Source organism: Pezoporus wallicus, unplaced genomic scaffold (assembly GCF_028554395.1).
Source record: "Pezoporus wallicus isolate ANWC-B61680 ecotype Strahan unplaced genomic scaffold, APGP_CSIRO_Pwel_v1 contig_6714, whole genome shotgun sequence".
NCBI classification, from domain to species: Eukaryota; Metazoa; Chordata; class Aves; order Psittaciformes; family Psittacidae; genus Pezoporus; species Pezoporus wallicus.
The window spans coordinates 310,487-325,962 of NW_026637486.1; the positions used below are offsets into that span (position 1 = coordinate 310,487).

At 46.2% G+C, this 15,476-nt stretch overlaps 2 protein-coding genes across 9 annotated transcripts in view; one reads left to right on the plus strand and one right to left on the minus strand.

Annotated features, from left to right (window-relative positions):
* PUS10 (pseudouridine synthase 10) overlaps window positions 1–1,162 on the plus strand; it is a 31,399-nt gene extending 30,237 nt beyond the window's left edge. For all 5 annotated transcript variants that reach the window (XM_057405767.1, XM_057405770.1, XM_057405766.1 and 2 more), the window contains one exon: window positions 757–1,162. In XM_057405767.1, the coding sequence (XP_057261750.1) occupies window positions 757–795 (39 nt within the window). In that variant the 3' untranslated portion in view covers window positions 796–1,162. The remainder of the gene's footprint in view (window positions 1–756) is intronic.
* A 2,474-nt stretch (window positions 1,163–3,636) lies between these two features.
* Window positions 3,637–15,476, minus strand: part of REL (REL proto-oncogene, NF-kB subunit) — a 46,319-nt gene continuing 34,479 nt past the window's right edge. For all 4 annotated transcript variants that reach the window (XM_057405763.1, XM_057405764.1, XM_057405762.1 and 1 more), the window contains 6 exons: window positions 12,947–13,087; window positions 8,659–8,763; window positions 8,171–8,383; window positions 7,611–7,679; window positions 7,426–7,500; window positions 3,637–6,334 (listed from right to left, as the gene is read on the minus strand). In XM_057405763.1, coding sequence (XP_057261746.1) covers window positions 5,550–6,334; window positions 7,426–7,500; window positions 7,611–7,679; window positions 8,171–8,383; window positions 8,659–8,763; window positions 12,947–13,087 — 1,388 coding nt within the window. In that variant the 3' untranslated portion in view covers window positions 3,637–5,549. The remainder of the gene's footprint in view (window positions 6,335–7,425; window positions 7,501–7,610; window positions 7,680–8,170; window positions 8,384–8,658; window positions 8,764–12,946; window positions 13,088–15,476) is intronic.

Below are 15,476 nucleotides of genomic sequence, written 5' to 3' on the forward strand. Positions count from 1 at the left end.
GATACCGTGGAAGCATTGGGTGTGTTGCTTTTGGAAGAAGGGGAGCAACAAGTTGATGCCCAAAGGGAAGTGGAGATGTAGCCTCAGGGAAGCAAGACATGATCCAAGCTGTAGTAATTACGACATTTGCTTCTAATAGAGTGTCAGGCGTGTGTTGTCCATTTTAACTAACAGTCAGGGTAACTGTTCACGATGTTGCCTAGATGACTCTTGCACATAATGCACGACAACTTATTCTTTTAGTCTAGTTTTCCTTACTCAGAAGGCAGATCTGGGGGCAGGCGATGGTTTTCTACTCGAGCCTTGCCTGCACTGCCCAATACCTGAATATTTCTGTGGCATCAGTCCACAAGTTGTTTGTTTTCACAGCGTCATGACCCATATGCAGCATGTGTAGAAGGTGGAGATGGTCCATGTTTCTCATTAACAGATCTGGACATGTTGTAAATGCAGCCCTCCATGAAGTGATGCTGGCCAGTAGTAGTATAAAGAGTTGTGATTCTGCCTTATGAAGAAAGCCCGGCTCTTAAAGCTCTCTCCAGACACATACAGAGCAACCAGAAAGAAGTGGCTGTTTCATGCCACTGGTTCTTGCTAGTCACGTCCCACGTCTCATTCCTCAGTGTCATTTATTTACTGTTTCTTTCCACTATAAACCTAGTGCTGACAAGCATACAGCGTGCTACTAAATCTCTTTATATATGTAAAATATCAAGTCTGTTGATTTTGCCTTTGTTTTTTTCCCCTGCATTTCAGTCTGTTGATGTTGACTGGCCTCCAACCTTGGATAATTAACTTCTCAAGCTGGGACGAGGAAGAAGCAGCTCCGCTGTCAGCAGCTGGTTACTGAGCACTGTACAGTATTAGAGCCTGGTTGCAAACTGATTTCTGTTGAACATTTGGATCATGTTGATCTGCCAAAGGATGCTGTTACTTTGAATCAACTTTAAGCACTCTGGACAGGTAGTGTTGGTTCAGTCTCTAGCCTTACTTTAATCGCCTCAGTGGATAAAAGGATTTTGGTAAGTTACTGTATTGATACTAAGTCTTTTTAACGGAACACAGTGTAACATGTGCAAACGGGGTACTCAGCAAGTACATCAAATAGCCATTCTGCAATAGATTAAAATGTTTTCATTAAAAACAACCCTCCCTCAAGCCAGATGTATTTATTTATTTTAAACTGTTTGTGTATTGGGTGCTACAGCTTTTGTCATCTGGATGCAGGTAGCACAGGGTTACCTGAAACCCAGTCCTAACTTTTCCCAAGTACTGTTTATGCAGGAAATCCCCCAGATGAGGGAGACTGAAACCAACAGTGCCTGGGAGGGAGGTGGTGCCTCACTCTCTGCTAACTGCTTTTTGGGCAGTGGCCGTCACTATTGGAGAAGGGCAATCTGTCTCCTAGACAAAGTACTTTTCAAAGGGAAAACCAGTTTTCAGAGGAAAACTTCACTTACACCCAAGTTCTTCTCACTTAAAAACATCAGCAAGGCTTCCTGGAAAAAGAACAGATGAGGTACTTGAGGCCTCTGGCCTGGTTACAGTTCTCTTCAGGCATAGGATTTCCCCAGTTGAGTCACCATGTATAAAAAGATTGGGAACTCCTGGCAGAGGTGCATAATGGAAATGTAAAGAAAAACAGGAATACCAGGAACCTCAAAGTGCAGGCAAATATAAAACATAGCAAAGAATGGTGGTATTGAGAGACCAAGACAGAGAGAAAAAGCTTTGGTTTAGTAGCCTAATATATTTCTTCTAGTATCTAACCTTGGATGGGTGCCTATAAGAGTTGAACACTGCCTAGGAACTTCCTGGAATAAGGAAGATCTGAGGTTTTTTAATTTGCTTATTTTATGTTTCATGCAAAGCACCACCTACATCTTTAGGAAAAGCCACTTCTATGCCTGTATCATGTTAATTCACTAGGAAGATGCTTCTGCTTTTAAGTACAGAAGAGAGTTAAACTCTCAACTAGAAATTAAGGTTTGGAATATAAGGGCTCTCCGTTAATTCACATTTCATAAATAAAGGTGATATTTGCCAAGACAAACCACTATTTGGGATTACTGAGATGTTTTACCTTCAATTCAGTGGTTGCCAGGACCTCATGATAGAACAACTGCAGGATAACTTCAGCTGAAGGCTCAAAAAGGTATTCATAAATACACCTTCAAGGAGCTCCTAAAAGCTAACACAAAAATAATAGGAACATGATTCAGAGAGCAGTATGTTTTTGTTTTCAGTCTTAAAGCTGTTATGAGCAACAGATTCCAGGCATGGTTGTCTAAGACAATGATCTGTACCCAGAAAGGAAGTGTCATGAATGATGGAAAACTTACACTGAATTTAGAAGACAGACAAAAGAGAATTTCAGTCTCCTATCAATGGGATTTCTTGAAACTCGAAGTGAGCCAAGATACGATTTAAAAATTCCAGAAACTGAAGGGGAAAAAATGTAAACAGGACTGCACTGTGGACACAACAGGCATGAAAAGTGCTGTTCCAAGGGGAAATGGAGCTAACCAGGCTGAGGCAGACAGGGCTCCTGCCCTACTGCAGCTGCAGCCTTCTGCACCATGCTGTACATTTTCCTGGTGACAGTGGAGATCACGGTAACAATTCAAGTGTGGATAAACAAGGCCATAAAGGTTAAACTAAATGTGCTGGGTCTAACTTCTTCTCCATACAGTGTGGAGAGATAGATACACTGAAAATCCCCAAATTGTTTATTTTTATGATAAATGCAAAGCATCCAAATGAGAGGGAGAAGTCAGCTGACGAGGCAGAAATCTCTACAGCCCTTTAAGTAGTTATTGTTTAGTGACCATGTGAAAACATAAACATGAGAGCTGTGATCTGGGGGTCTGAACTTCTGTTTAAATCCCGATGTTTCTAATACAAGGTAAACACTTTGAACTATCAGAAGCTCTAATGAATATTGCAGCAGTAATATTAATTATAGAATCATAGAACGCTTTGGGTTGGAAAGGACTTTAAAGCTCATCCAGTTCCAAGCCCCTGCCACGGACAGGGACACCTTCCACTAGGCCAGGTTGCTCCAGCCCTTGAACATTGCCAGGGATGGGGCAGCCACAGCTCCTCGGGGCACCCTGTGCCAGCGCCTCAGCACCCTCACAGGGAAGAGCTTCTGCCTAATGTCTCATCAGTCTCGCCTCTTTGAGTTTAAAGCCAAATGTTGTACTTTATACAACTTCAGTGTAAAATACCTACTTGCAAGTACTCAAATAGGATGTTTTGTGAGAAGGAAAACCTGTTCATTACGTGTGTGTGAGATGAAAAAGTGTTACATGAAAAATAGTGGAAAATTTTAGGTCCTTTTTCCTTTAGCACCATCCTTCTTCACACTGGAAGGACTCGGAATAAAGCTGTTGTATGTTGTACCAGCTCTAGCTGAGCATGGAAGCATTTGTCCTCTCTGCTTTGACTAAGAAGTCAATTGCTGTGCCACAGGAAATGCGAGATGACCCCTTCCTGCACACACTGCTTAAGGTTTTGTCGTGGCCAGTAGTACCCATGAGCAGAAAATCCTCTAGAAGGCAACTGATAACCTACCTTCTCCCATTTCTCCTGTGGGGAGGGATGTCACGCATCTGAGGTTGCAGAAGCAGAGCGCTTGGTACAACCAGTTTTTTAATTACCAAACTGACCCGTTTACAAAGGAAAACAGAACTTTGAAAATCTTTAATGATGATACAGTAAAACCAAACTGTAACATGAAGAGCTTCCTATGAAGTGAGGAAAATGTTTACATTTAATATACTTCAAATTGAGAACTTCAAAGAACAATAAAAAAGAACTGAATAAACACATTCTGAGCTTTCTTTGTATTTCTTTGGTCTTTCTATTACTTAGGACTGCAGAGGAGCTATGCAGAGGGGAGGAAAAATGGCTTTAAAACAGAAAGTGAATTCCTTGTGTCGTGTGCCTGGAGTTAAGGGAAGCAGTTTTCCAAACTTCATCTATCATACATGTTGTCTAAGGAGCATATTCCATCAAACCCATGGAATTGGTGTAATGCATTCCAGAGGCAGCACCTTGTTGCTTTGAGTGCAATGAATTCCTGCAGTTAAGGAGTCACTGCTTTTCTATAAACCACGGGGACTTTTTGGTGTTCTTTCTGCCTTGTGTACAACTACTCACCTCAATAGTTGTGTGATTTGGGATTGTGGTTTGGGGTTTTTTTTATATATCAGTGTGCTTTTTTTATTGCCTCTTCCCATGGTGCGGTTTTACATTGCCAAACAGTAACAGTGAGATTCTTAAGCCTTAATTGCCATACCAAACAGCTGTATAAATTAAGAAATACTCAAGTATTTCTTGCTGCAGTGATGCTTAAAAAATAATAATAGTATTAATAATGAACCAGCAAAGCCCTATGATGCAGAGTGTCTTAACCTAGCCATTTACATCCATGTGAGCTGCCACGGAACATCTCACAACTCAGGCTAAGAAGGAAGACGGGGAATCATGTGGAAGGCAGTAAGTTCTGGTTTCTGATGCACAGCATAGAGGAGTGTTTGTACTTAGCGCAGACTGCAATGGCTGCGAGTTGTTCCTAGGACTGCCTCCAGCTCTGCCCCAAAAGCTGTCTTGTGGTGGAGAGGCAGGATCTGAGCCTTCTTTTTAGGCAGTCACTTGCATAGCAGGAAACTGCCACGATACCTGAGGAAAGAACAGGTAGATGCTTCAGCTCAACAGATTTCCCCAGTTCAAAATGACAATGTGCACAAAAAAACTTCCAGAGAAATACCAGCGTGCTCCATTCCTAAAGCAATGGGGTTTGTCGTTTAAAACAGTGCACTTGGGAAGAAGTGCAGAGAAGTCCTCACTTGCTGTTCGTTCTTTTGTGCAGTGATTCATTTACAACAGAGCTGGACTCTTTAAAAAACTCAAACCTTCCGGTCTGTTAAAAATACATCTAACAATGACATAGTCATTAAAAAGATTTTAAGAGTAAATTTGCCTTCAAAGCAAATGGATTGTGGTGAGACCGTAAAAAAAGAAGATATATATGAATGCATGATGATGGTTAGAAGACTATTTTGCACGGACGAGGGTAAGAAACCTAAACCTTTCAAGTTAAGTTGAGTCCAACTTGAACAGGGTTAGGTGAGTCTGAACTGCAGTGCCCATGTGCAGGGTTTTTCTTCCCTTAGTTTCTGTCCTAATAAAACTTAAATCCAATTTTCCTAGCAAAAATAAAATTGTTCTTTTTCAACCAATTTGAACCCTGTGAAGCGTTTGAAAACCCTTCTGAAGACACCAGCTTTTGCAGTTCCCAAAGGTCAGGAAGATTTAAGTGTTAACGGTTTCCTTTTCCAACAGTGTAAAAGTAGGTATACAAGGTATTTTTAAGGTACAGAACCCCATACTGTCCCCCCACCTCTCTTTCTTTTATGGGCACTGCTCTTTGGGCTGTGATTTATATATCATGAAACTTGCAGAGCAACCTTCTGAAAGAGAAAGCAGGGCCTCCAGAAGGGTAAGTTACTCTTCTTCTCACAGCTAGGCGTCTGTGTACCCGTTCAATGGTTAAAGTTCTGTAATATGCTATCAAATTGGAAAGACGGATAGAACTCGTTAGCGTGGACACCATCGGTGTCATAGTACTGGTTATCTGCAGTGCTGCTCTGCGGGTTTGGGATGGGGTTGCTGGAGAGTCTTGATTCGCTCAAAACTTCATGGTCTATAAAGCTGTAAAGCGCCGGGTCAGCTAAGTTAGGCTGCGGGTTGAAGGGCATGCTGCCCGGGGCTGCTCCCGATGGGCAGGCTGGAGGCACTGCGTGCAGCTGCTGCCTGGGGCTGCTCGTGTTCAGCACGGGGTTGTACTTATCAAAGTTCATATTGGTGCAGGTCATGTCGTCGGTCTCCATGCTGACAATGGGGGCGGTGGAGATGCTGGAGGGATGAGCTGCGTGCGCGACGCTGTTACTGGACACACTCTGCATGTCTGCCCCGGACACCGACACCGCTCCCAGCCCGTTCGTGCTGCTGATATTCCGGTAGAAGCCCGAATCCTTCTCATCAGGCCAGGTCAGAGTGCTGTGGAAAGCTGGGAGGGAGCTGCTGCCCTGAGCACCAGGCTGGGACATGTCTGCCCCAAAGCTGTTCTGTGTGTGTGCCCCGAGCAGGCTGCTGCCTGCATTCAGGGTGCTGCACAGTGGCCAGCATGAGGACAGCGTGTCCTGCTTCCCTGGCCCCAACTGCGCCAGTGCATGGGGCATCTGGTTGCGCACAGGGTAGATCTGACTGGAGTTGTCCAAGGCTCCCAACCCTGGCATCACCAGTGAGGAGGAAAACATGTTTGGTTCTACGGAAAGGAAAGATGTGACAGAGTTTTAATGCCACTTTTTATGGGTTTTTAAATTACAAGTGGTAAAAAGCAAACCCAGTGCTGTCTTAGTAAGACTGTACAGCCTATACTAGCTTAACTGCTCTACAGGGTGGACCCCAGGCTTCTGGAGAGAAAGAGAAGGCAGAGAAGAGGTCTAAAACAGCAACCCATCTCACCCCCCCCACTGCAACCACTGAACGTGACAGCTACAATTAGGAACTGATGGGTTTATTTTGCATAGTCTAAAGTACCCGTGTCTTAAAGGAAGAAATCCTCAAGAGAATATCAGAATTTAAAACATAGAGGAGGGAAGGCCAGCAACTGTTCTGCGCCCCTCATTGCAAGAGAGACACTGAGGTACTGGAAGGGGGCCAGAAAAGGGCAATGGAGCTGGTGCAGGGCCTGGAGCACAAGTGTGATGGGGAACGGCTGAGGGACCTGGGGGGTTCAGTGTGGAGAAGAGAAGGCTCAGGGGGGACCTGATGGCTCCCTACAACTGCCTGACAGGAGGATGGAGCCAGGAGGGGCTGGGCTCTGCTCCCAAGGAACAAGGGATGGGACAAGAGGAAACGGCCTCAAGCTGCACCAGGGCAGGTTTAGATGGAGCTGAGGAACAATTCCTGCCCCAGAGGGTGCTCAGGCATTGGAACAGGCTGCCCAGGGCAGGGCTGCAGTCACCGTCCCTGCAAGTGCTCACACACCATGGAGACGAGGCCTCAGTGCCATGGGTTAGTGGTGGCCTCGGCAGTGCTGGGGTAGAGGTTGGACTGCATGAGCTTAAAGGTCTTTTCCAACCCAGCTGATTCTGTGATTCTATGACTGAGTGTTTGAAAGGTGGAACATAGAGAATGGGTCATTATCTAAACTAAGGCTGAACTTCAAGATGAAGGTGGTGTAGCCCTCTCCTGTGCAAAGGGGAAGCTGCAGCATGGCTGAGGCTTTGAGAAGCATCTGGAGAAGGGAGTAAGAGACAGAAACTGTCTAGGGAACTTCAGTGCATCCCCTAAAAATGCTCCAACCCTTCCCCACAACCATTGGACATGATCAATTCCAAAGCAAAACCCTACCTTTCTTAATCATCTTCCCTTCAGGAGGGACACCAGGGAACGGAGCGACTTTGGGCCTCTCTGTCACACTTGATCCTGCGATGGAAGAAAGCACTGAGTCAACACTGGACATTTGCTTTTACATAAAGTAACTCCATCTCGATGTCAGTTCACTCAACCAAAGAAAACCCCAATATTTTCCTTACCACAGTCCTTGATCAGCTTTTGCAAAGCCAGCGTTGATCTCTGCCTCTTTGCTTTGTTGCCATACGGATCTACAGAGAAAGGGAGGGAAAAGGGTTACGTTCCTCTTTGATAACCTATTAGTGGCACCTCACTGTAGTAAGATTTATTTAAAGATATATATTTCAGACATGACAGCATTAATGAACCAAGAAACTGCTTCAGGTAAAGGCAAACCCACTCTTGGGATTGCTTTTGCACAGGGACCTGGATATACTTGTGGGTTCAAAGCCAGGCTGGATGGAGTCCTGGGTGACAAGATTTAGTGTGAGACGTCCCTGCCCACGGCAGGGGGGTGGAACTGGGTGATCTTAAGGTCCTTTCCAACCCAAACCATTCTATGATTCTATGATTCTTGATACTTTCATTGAAAGAGGAAACAAATTGGCTACTCTTAATTCTAAAACCCCCAAACCTGCTTTGTAGAAGCAGGATCGTAGTATCTTCACTAATTAAGCTTACAATCAACACAAGGTCTGCACTGCTAATGGCTTTTCAGAATGTCAGCTAATTGGAGCCATACCCTTCTCATCTGGTAGGTATCTGAAATCCATGGGTTCACTGACTTCCTGGTCTGACGGCCTCCTCAGCTGCATCTTCACCGTGACGGGCTCAGTGATGTCCCTGAGGAACGGCGGCGTTCGGAACACAATCGCTACCTGACGGTGAACGTCAGCTTGGGAGAAGGAACCTTTGGCCTCCCAGTTGTCCAAGACGAATCTGACTTCGATATCATCTGGTCCATTAGAAACAGAAGATGCTTGATAAGGTGAAGAACTGAAAACTTGCACAGGAGAAAGGGGAGAAGGGGAACACAGAACGGAGTCTGACTCGGAATTCGGATGCAAAGCAAATGACTTTAAAGGCACTGAGGTGCCTTTGAACGTGAAAACTACGTTATGAAACCAAACCACCCAACCGAGAGTGTGCTGAAGGGCTTCAGTTCCCCAGCTAGAAAGTGGTAACCAGCCATGTGGGACAAAGGGAAAGGAAGAACCTCGTCAGGATTACCCTTCTGAACTTTGTCACACAGCAGAAATATCTCATCTCCTCCTTTTACGCTTCCACAGTTCTTGTTCACCCGACAAATCCTCAGTTCTGCCGTGTTGGGAGCTCCTGGAAACAGGCAAATTTGATGGTGAAGAATTACAGTAACTTGGTCACTGTTGAAGATGAGGTGCTGGGAGTTCAGGTGTAAAAAGGGAAGGCAGGAACTGCAGAGTGTGACACCCCGAAACCCACAGGGAACACGTGCTCCATACAGGGAATGCAGAAGCAGGGCTTCATGTTCTGTGACCCTACAGTGCTCAGCCTCTCATCTCTGTGCCACTGGCTCCTAAACTACTCTACAGCAGTCTCAGAATGCTTCCCTGAATGACGTGGTTCTGCTTGGTGCTGCTGCCGTTCAAGCTGGAGCACTCAAAGCAGATCTTAGAGTGACCAATGACTTGTTACAGTCATACTTTTCTGGGCTACCAAGTCAAGAAACCCCCCCTCTCTGTGTATCTGGTTGTAGTTTTATTCACAGATGTACTTGGCCATCAAGCCACTACTCTCTCAAGGTGTTTGAGAACAGGTCTATGAGCCCAATTTTCATGCATTTACTCAGGGTAGAAGGTTTTACCCCAAAACAGTCCAGCTTGTGCTGTACATGGACAGTGCTCCTGATAGCTGAGGATGGAGAGGATGGAGAGCTGCCCCATGCACAGTCTCTGGTACCATCGTACTTGCACCAAACAACCCAACGGATATGGACAACCCATGTGGGACAGAGATGAGCACTGCCTGATGGCATCTGGCCCTGTTCAGCAGCAGCTTTCTTGCAGGGTAAATATGGACAGGAGATGACTGCAAGAAAGAACAGTCCCGTTGGAGCTCCATGGGCCCCAAGGAGCTTTGTGGGCTATGTTACAATTGATTTACGAGGGCACTAATGTCACCATAGATCCAGAAGTAACAAGCCAGAATGGAAGAACTCTCTAGGATCTCAAGTTCACCCCCTGTGCCTATATGCTGTGTCGATACTATGAAGTACATGAGCACACACCAATCTTAAGACCCTGTTTTCATTTAACATACAAAGTAACTGATGATCATATTAGCCGTGATATGTGATGAAGGTAAATGCTCCATCCCTGGAGGTGTTCAAGGCCAGATTGGACAGAGCCTTGGGTGACATGGTTTAGTGTGAGTCATCCCTGCCCATGGCAGGGGGTTGGAACTGGATGATCTTAAGGTCCTTTCCAACCCAAACCAGTCTGTGATTCTATGATTCTGTATCAGTAGTGATATGTGACCACATCGGTAGTTTCCTACACCCTCTTCCCACCTCCGATCCCAACAGAACAACACTACAGTGTGCTGTGATGTTCTCTCATCTTACATCCAAGACATCAACTCCAAACGTATTTAAAGTGCCTGTGAGGATCTGGCTGGTGCCACTTTGCCACCCAACCAATCCTTCTACTGCTACAGGAACCATGAGCTCCCTGTTCCAGGCACAGAGATCAAACACAAAACCAAAGCTCACGGTGTCACCCTCCAAAAAAACCCCAAAACCATCTACTTTAGACACTCGGTTTGAGTCGATTCCTGCCCAATCTATCATGGCACCGTAGAACACCACCGAACACGCTTAAAACAGAGCTTCATGGTAACGTCAGCCAGGCCCCAGTTACGCAGTTGCTATCTGCAGCTATTACTAATATTATCATTAGGAGAAGCGGGGGCTCCAGCCTCATTTACTACATGACACACACCATTTGCTGAATGAATCGGAAACTCTGAAGGGAGGGGAAACAAAACAAGGCCAGAAACAGCGCGGGGTCATATGAGTGACAGCGTCACTGCATTTTCAAGGGAAGGGTAAATTAAGACTTACAAGGAGAAGCCTAATTTTACCTTTGTTTCACTTCCGTAGGCTTGAATGGCACTCGATGGCCTTTCGACAGGTTTTGGGGAAGCCTTTCTAGGCTGGAGGTTGTTGTTTTGTGTTTAGACAAAGAATTCAGAAGGGAAGATAAAGGAAAGAGATGCGAATGCCAGTAGATGTGGATGTGACATCCCCTGCTGTTAGCCCTGGTGCTGGGAGTTCAGCACCAGCCTCAAAGGGAGATGTTCACCACGGGCTCTGTTGCTTCCCATCCCCTGAGCACACCCTCACCTCACCATCACATCAACTCCCACCCAATTCCTGCTCCTTGCTCCCCAAAACCAAGTCCCTGGTAGCAAATCCCTATAAAATGAGCTTCTCACCAAAAATTACATCGCTTTGACCCGGGCACAGCAACGTGTTCTCCATAACCCATTCCTTAGAAACAATCAACTGCTTCGTCTGACCGCCCAAGAGATTTTAGTGTGCTAAAAGACACAACTTGGCAAGTTTCTGTTCAAAGCCAGTTAATACCATCAGCAACTGAAACCAAGCTGCCTGGAATGATAACACGTGCTGCCTCTGCTCACGTGGTTGCCTCTCTGTTTGCATTATTCTTGTCTATCTCTGCTATCCAAAGCAGGTTGAGACCCCAGAGCATTAGAAAGTGAAGAGAACACTAAAGTGTGCGAGCTGATTTCCAGACCAGCTCTGAACACCTTTTTGCTCCCAATGTGACCACATCAGCAGAAGCTCGAGATTTAACCACCTCGGACTTGCAAGCCCCTCGTACCGTCGTCGTGCCTGTTATCTAAAGCCATAATCTGACCGTACCCAGCTCCGTACAACAGAGCAGGCTTAAAAGGGAGCATTTATAAAAGCAACTCAGATCTGAAACTGCTCCAGGCACGAGCAGTGTGATTTGTATGGCTTGTGGTTGCAGTTATGCAGCTTTATGTACACCACTGCTACGCTACGCAGAGGGCTTTACATACATGGAGCGTGACAGGGGCTGCCCACGCACACCCCCACTGAAAAGCCAAGCTTCCCCACCACGCAGCTACCCGTCACTGCAGCAGCTCAGCAAGCACTGACGTCAAGCAATGTTGGTGAGTAATCATGATCTGGCACATTTCTAAATGGCAGCTGAGACCGAGCTGCTAACCTTGTGCATCAGTTTTATCTCAACCCCTGTCAGTCCTACAAAGGCTCTCACTAACACAGTGCACAGGGCTCCAGCTTCCAGAAGAGACTCTGAAACCCACCTGAGTTCCTGTTCCTGTTTTCACAAGGGCCTGTAGGGACAGGACAAGGGGGAATGGCTTTAACCTGACACAGGGGAGACTGAGGTTAGACACTAAGAAGTTCTTCACTATGAGAGTGGTGGCACAGGGTGCCCAGAGAAGCTGTGGCTGCCCCATCCCTGGCAGTGTTCAAGGCCAGGTTGGACACAGGGGCTTGGAGCAACCTGCTCTAGTGGAAGGTGTCCCTGCCCGTGGCAGGGGTTGGAACTGGATGAGCTTTAACGTCCCTTCCAACACAAACCACTCTGGGATTTAACATTATCATAGTGGATATGCATGCCCACATCAGCACAATTCTAACAGTAACCTTATGAAATGCAGAAATCCATTTATTCAGCAGCTTCTGCTGCATTAATGACCTGAAGTGTTTAGCATGGAAACACTTCTGCTGCAGAAACAGAAACCACCACCAGGAAGTTTGAGGATTAAAAGTTCCTCTGCTGTTCTGCTCCAGGACAGAAGTCCAGCACATGCTGAGGGCTAAAACCCTTGACTGCAGTGACCTGAGGCAGTATCTGGACTAACGCAGTCCTGGGGTAACGGTTGGACTTGATGATCTTAAGGCTCTTTTCCAGCCTTGTTGATTCCATGGTTCTATATGCAAGTCCAGTTTTGTGGAATGTAAAACTGTGCCAAGAAGGGTGTTTCACATAGTTCTGCACCCTCCCAGGGCATGATCAAACACTCCCCTGTTCCCTACTCTACACTGAAATAGCAACAAAAGGAATACATAAAAGCTTTGAGACAGTTTCCCACTGGGATAAATCTCTCGAGTCCTGTTCCAGAGCCCTCACAAGGCAAAGACAAGACTCCTCATGGGTACAAACAGGCTTTAGAGGACATCCTGTGACAGCAGATCAGTCTTGCAGCAGCCATCACCTCACTACCACCTCTTTTCAATAGACAATTCTTCCTCTTCACACTGGGATCACCTTTTGAGCACATGCTCCTCACTGACCTGCCACGTGCTGGAAACCATGCATCCAGCAGTGCCAAATCACAGAAGTGACCAGGAGGACCGGCACAGACCTCAGAAACTGGGCTGGCATTTTCCATCCCAAGTGAAAGAGAACAACAAAAAGGAGGGGAAGATAAACCCAGGTACGGCTGGGTTGGTACTTACTGTTGTCATAGATGGGGTTGGAAATCAAAGGCGGAAGAGCTAAGGTGTAGTTGCCGTGTTCGTCGGGGAGGAAAGCCTGGAAGCAGAGGCGGACCACGTTGAGGTCGTACTCGTCGATGTTGTGGAGCTGTTCTTCAGGCACTGAGCAGCAGGAGGAGAGACAAGGCTGAGGATTAGACACCAAACCCTGCAGTGATTCATTAACAACCCCCCAGTGAAAGAGATGGCATTGCCAAGGCAGGCAAAAGGTGCCCATAGTCCCTGCTAGCTCTACAGGGGCTGCAGGAATAAACTCCTTCTATAGAACAGAACCAGAAGCCTTTAACACTTCATCAATCGAGGCTGAACTGTCCTAGTTCTCCAGCTGTTTCTTGCCTATGGCTTCCTCACCTTGCCTGCCAGACCAGTTTCATGTATCCATAGTTTGAAAGGCATTCCCTGGACATGTTTCTCTCCTGTTTGTGCATGATAGAATTGACCAAATGAATGCTGCTCCCAGAGAGAAATATTTCACCATGAAGAAGCCCTAGGACATAGGTGAAAATTTACCACAGCAGAGCAAATAATAATATCATTGCTTTCCTTTTGAGATTGAGATGGAAAAATAACCAGAAAGACAGTTCTTGGGGCAAGAACGAAGCCGAAACAACACAAACCATCTCCCAGAACCATCAACATCTGTGTCCCTTCTGTACCTTTGAGAAGAGTGATCAGTGCCATCGTTATGATGCAATTTGCTAATACAACAAGCAAACCCTTGCTGGGAAGGATCCATTCCCTCACCTATACTGTGTAAACCACAGTAATGCATAACCCAAGCTCAGCACTTCAATTTTGTTCACTCTTTCACTTAATTTTAATCTCAAGACACTGGACCTGGCGTGTTGTATCGAGCATTTCATGTACCCCTGGCTCCGTTCTGGGAAAAGCATCCTCTTGGAACACGATGCTTTCCTTAAGGTCTGACATTAAACTATGACGTTGATATTCAGTGCTGGCAAGATGAGAAACTGATTTAATTTCGTTTAAGTGGAAGCACTGATAACTAAAATCATTTCAAGCGCCTCTCCCAGTTCAAGCACAGCGAGATGCTCCCCGCAATTACCTAAAGCAAACGTGTGCCAAGTCATCAGATGACAACCGCTCGAGCTCGCTCCTCCCCTGCCCTTTCAGAGACCTCTTACAAGAAGAGGAGATTAAATGTGCCTGTGATAAGAAGCATGGGGATCCCACTGTACTGATTACATTGCCCTGCTCTGACCTTTAGCGTTTATCACAGGCTTGGTCTCCCCGCTGTCACGAGTGGGATTCCACAGTGCCCACTTGAAGGATTTCTTCCTTTTACCTTTTGAAAGTCTGAAACGTTAAGGGCACTGAGCCCAGAACACTTTCCACTGCCATTTTCAGCTCTGAATAGCTCAGGTTCTCCTGGCCTCTACTGCAAAAAGAAACCAAGTCACCTTTCGCTTAATAAAAGAGGATCCTCAGGAAACAGGTTTGGAACAGACACATTTGGCAGCCTCAGCAGCACAACCACCTCTGATCCAGCCCGACTTAGAGATTAAAGACACATGAGTGTGTTCCCTGGACCATGCCTTGCGGAAGGGCTGGTCAGGATCTAAACACTGCTTTGCTCCTATCAGCTTGGCTGGGTCTAATCCATATCAGAGCCCCATCCCTGGCAGTGTTCAAGGCAAGGCTGGATGCGGCTTGGAGCAACCTGCCCTAATGGAAGGTGTCCCTGCCTGTGGCAGGGATTGGAACTGGATGAGCCTTAAGGTCCCTTCCAACCCAAACCAGTCTATGATGATCATGGGAGGCAATTGGTTCCCATGGACACTCTGGCTTCCGTTCCCATGTTGTATTAGCCACTGGCAACCACACGGACCCAGCCAGAATGCCCAAGCAGTGGTCAAACATCAAACCTCTTCAAAATGAAACGGAGCACCTCTGTCTAGGTCAGCTCCCTGCGGACAGAAGCCGAGCACAAAATCTGCATCTGGCTTTGCATTCTGAATCGAAAGCAGTTGCACAACCAAAGTTTCTCGTGTTAAAGCAGCACAAGTAACAGCAGACCTAAAGCTTAAAGAGAACTCTCTAACTGCAAAAATACACCAGACATGGAGAAAATCAGTGATGCTTCTGTTCAAATCACATCACATCCTATACTTTCCTATCCTATTGCCATTCCCAATCAATCTGTTTAACCATCTGATATAGAAGAGTTGTGGGGTTCCCATAAGGAACCCCATAGTTAACCACAGCCACTGCTTTTTAAATCCTATTGCCAGAACCCTGGCAGGACACCGTGATCCACAGGATCACTGTCCACAGCTCACTGTGTTACAGCAAAACCACTGCTCCTGCTTTGCATGCTTACACATGATCTTCAACTATAAAAACCAGTAGTTTGAAAGAGGAAGCGTTCAGTGAAGAGTGATTCCTCTTGGGCTATTTTTAACCAGATGAGAAGAGCACAACAGGGCAGAAAAGGAGAACAAGACAGCTGCAACCCCATCGTGTGACGACA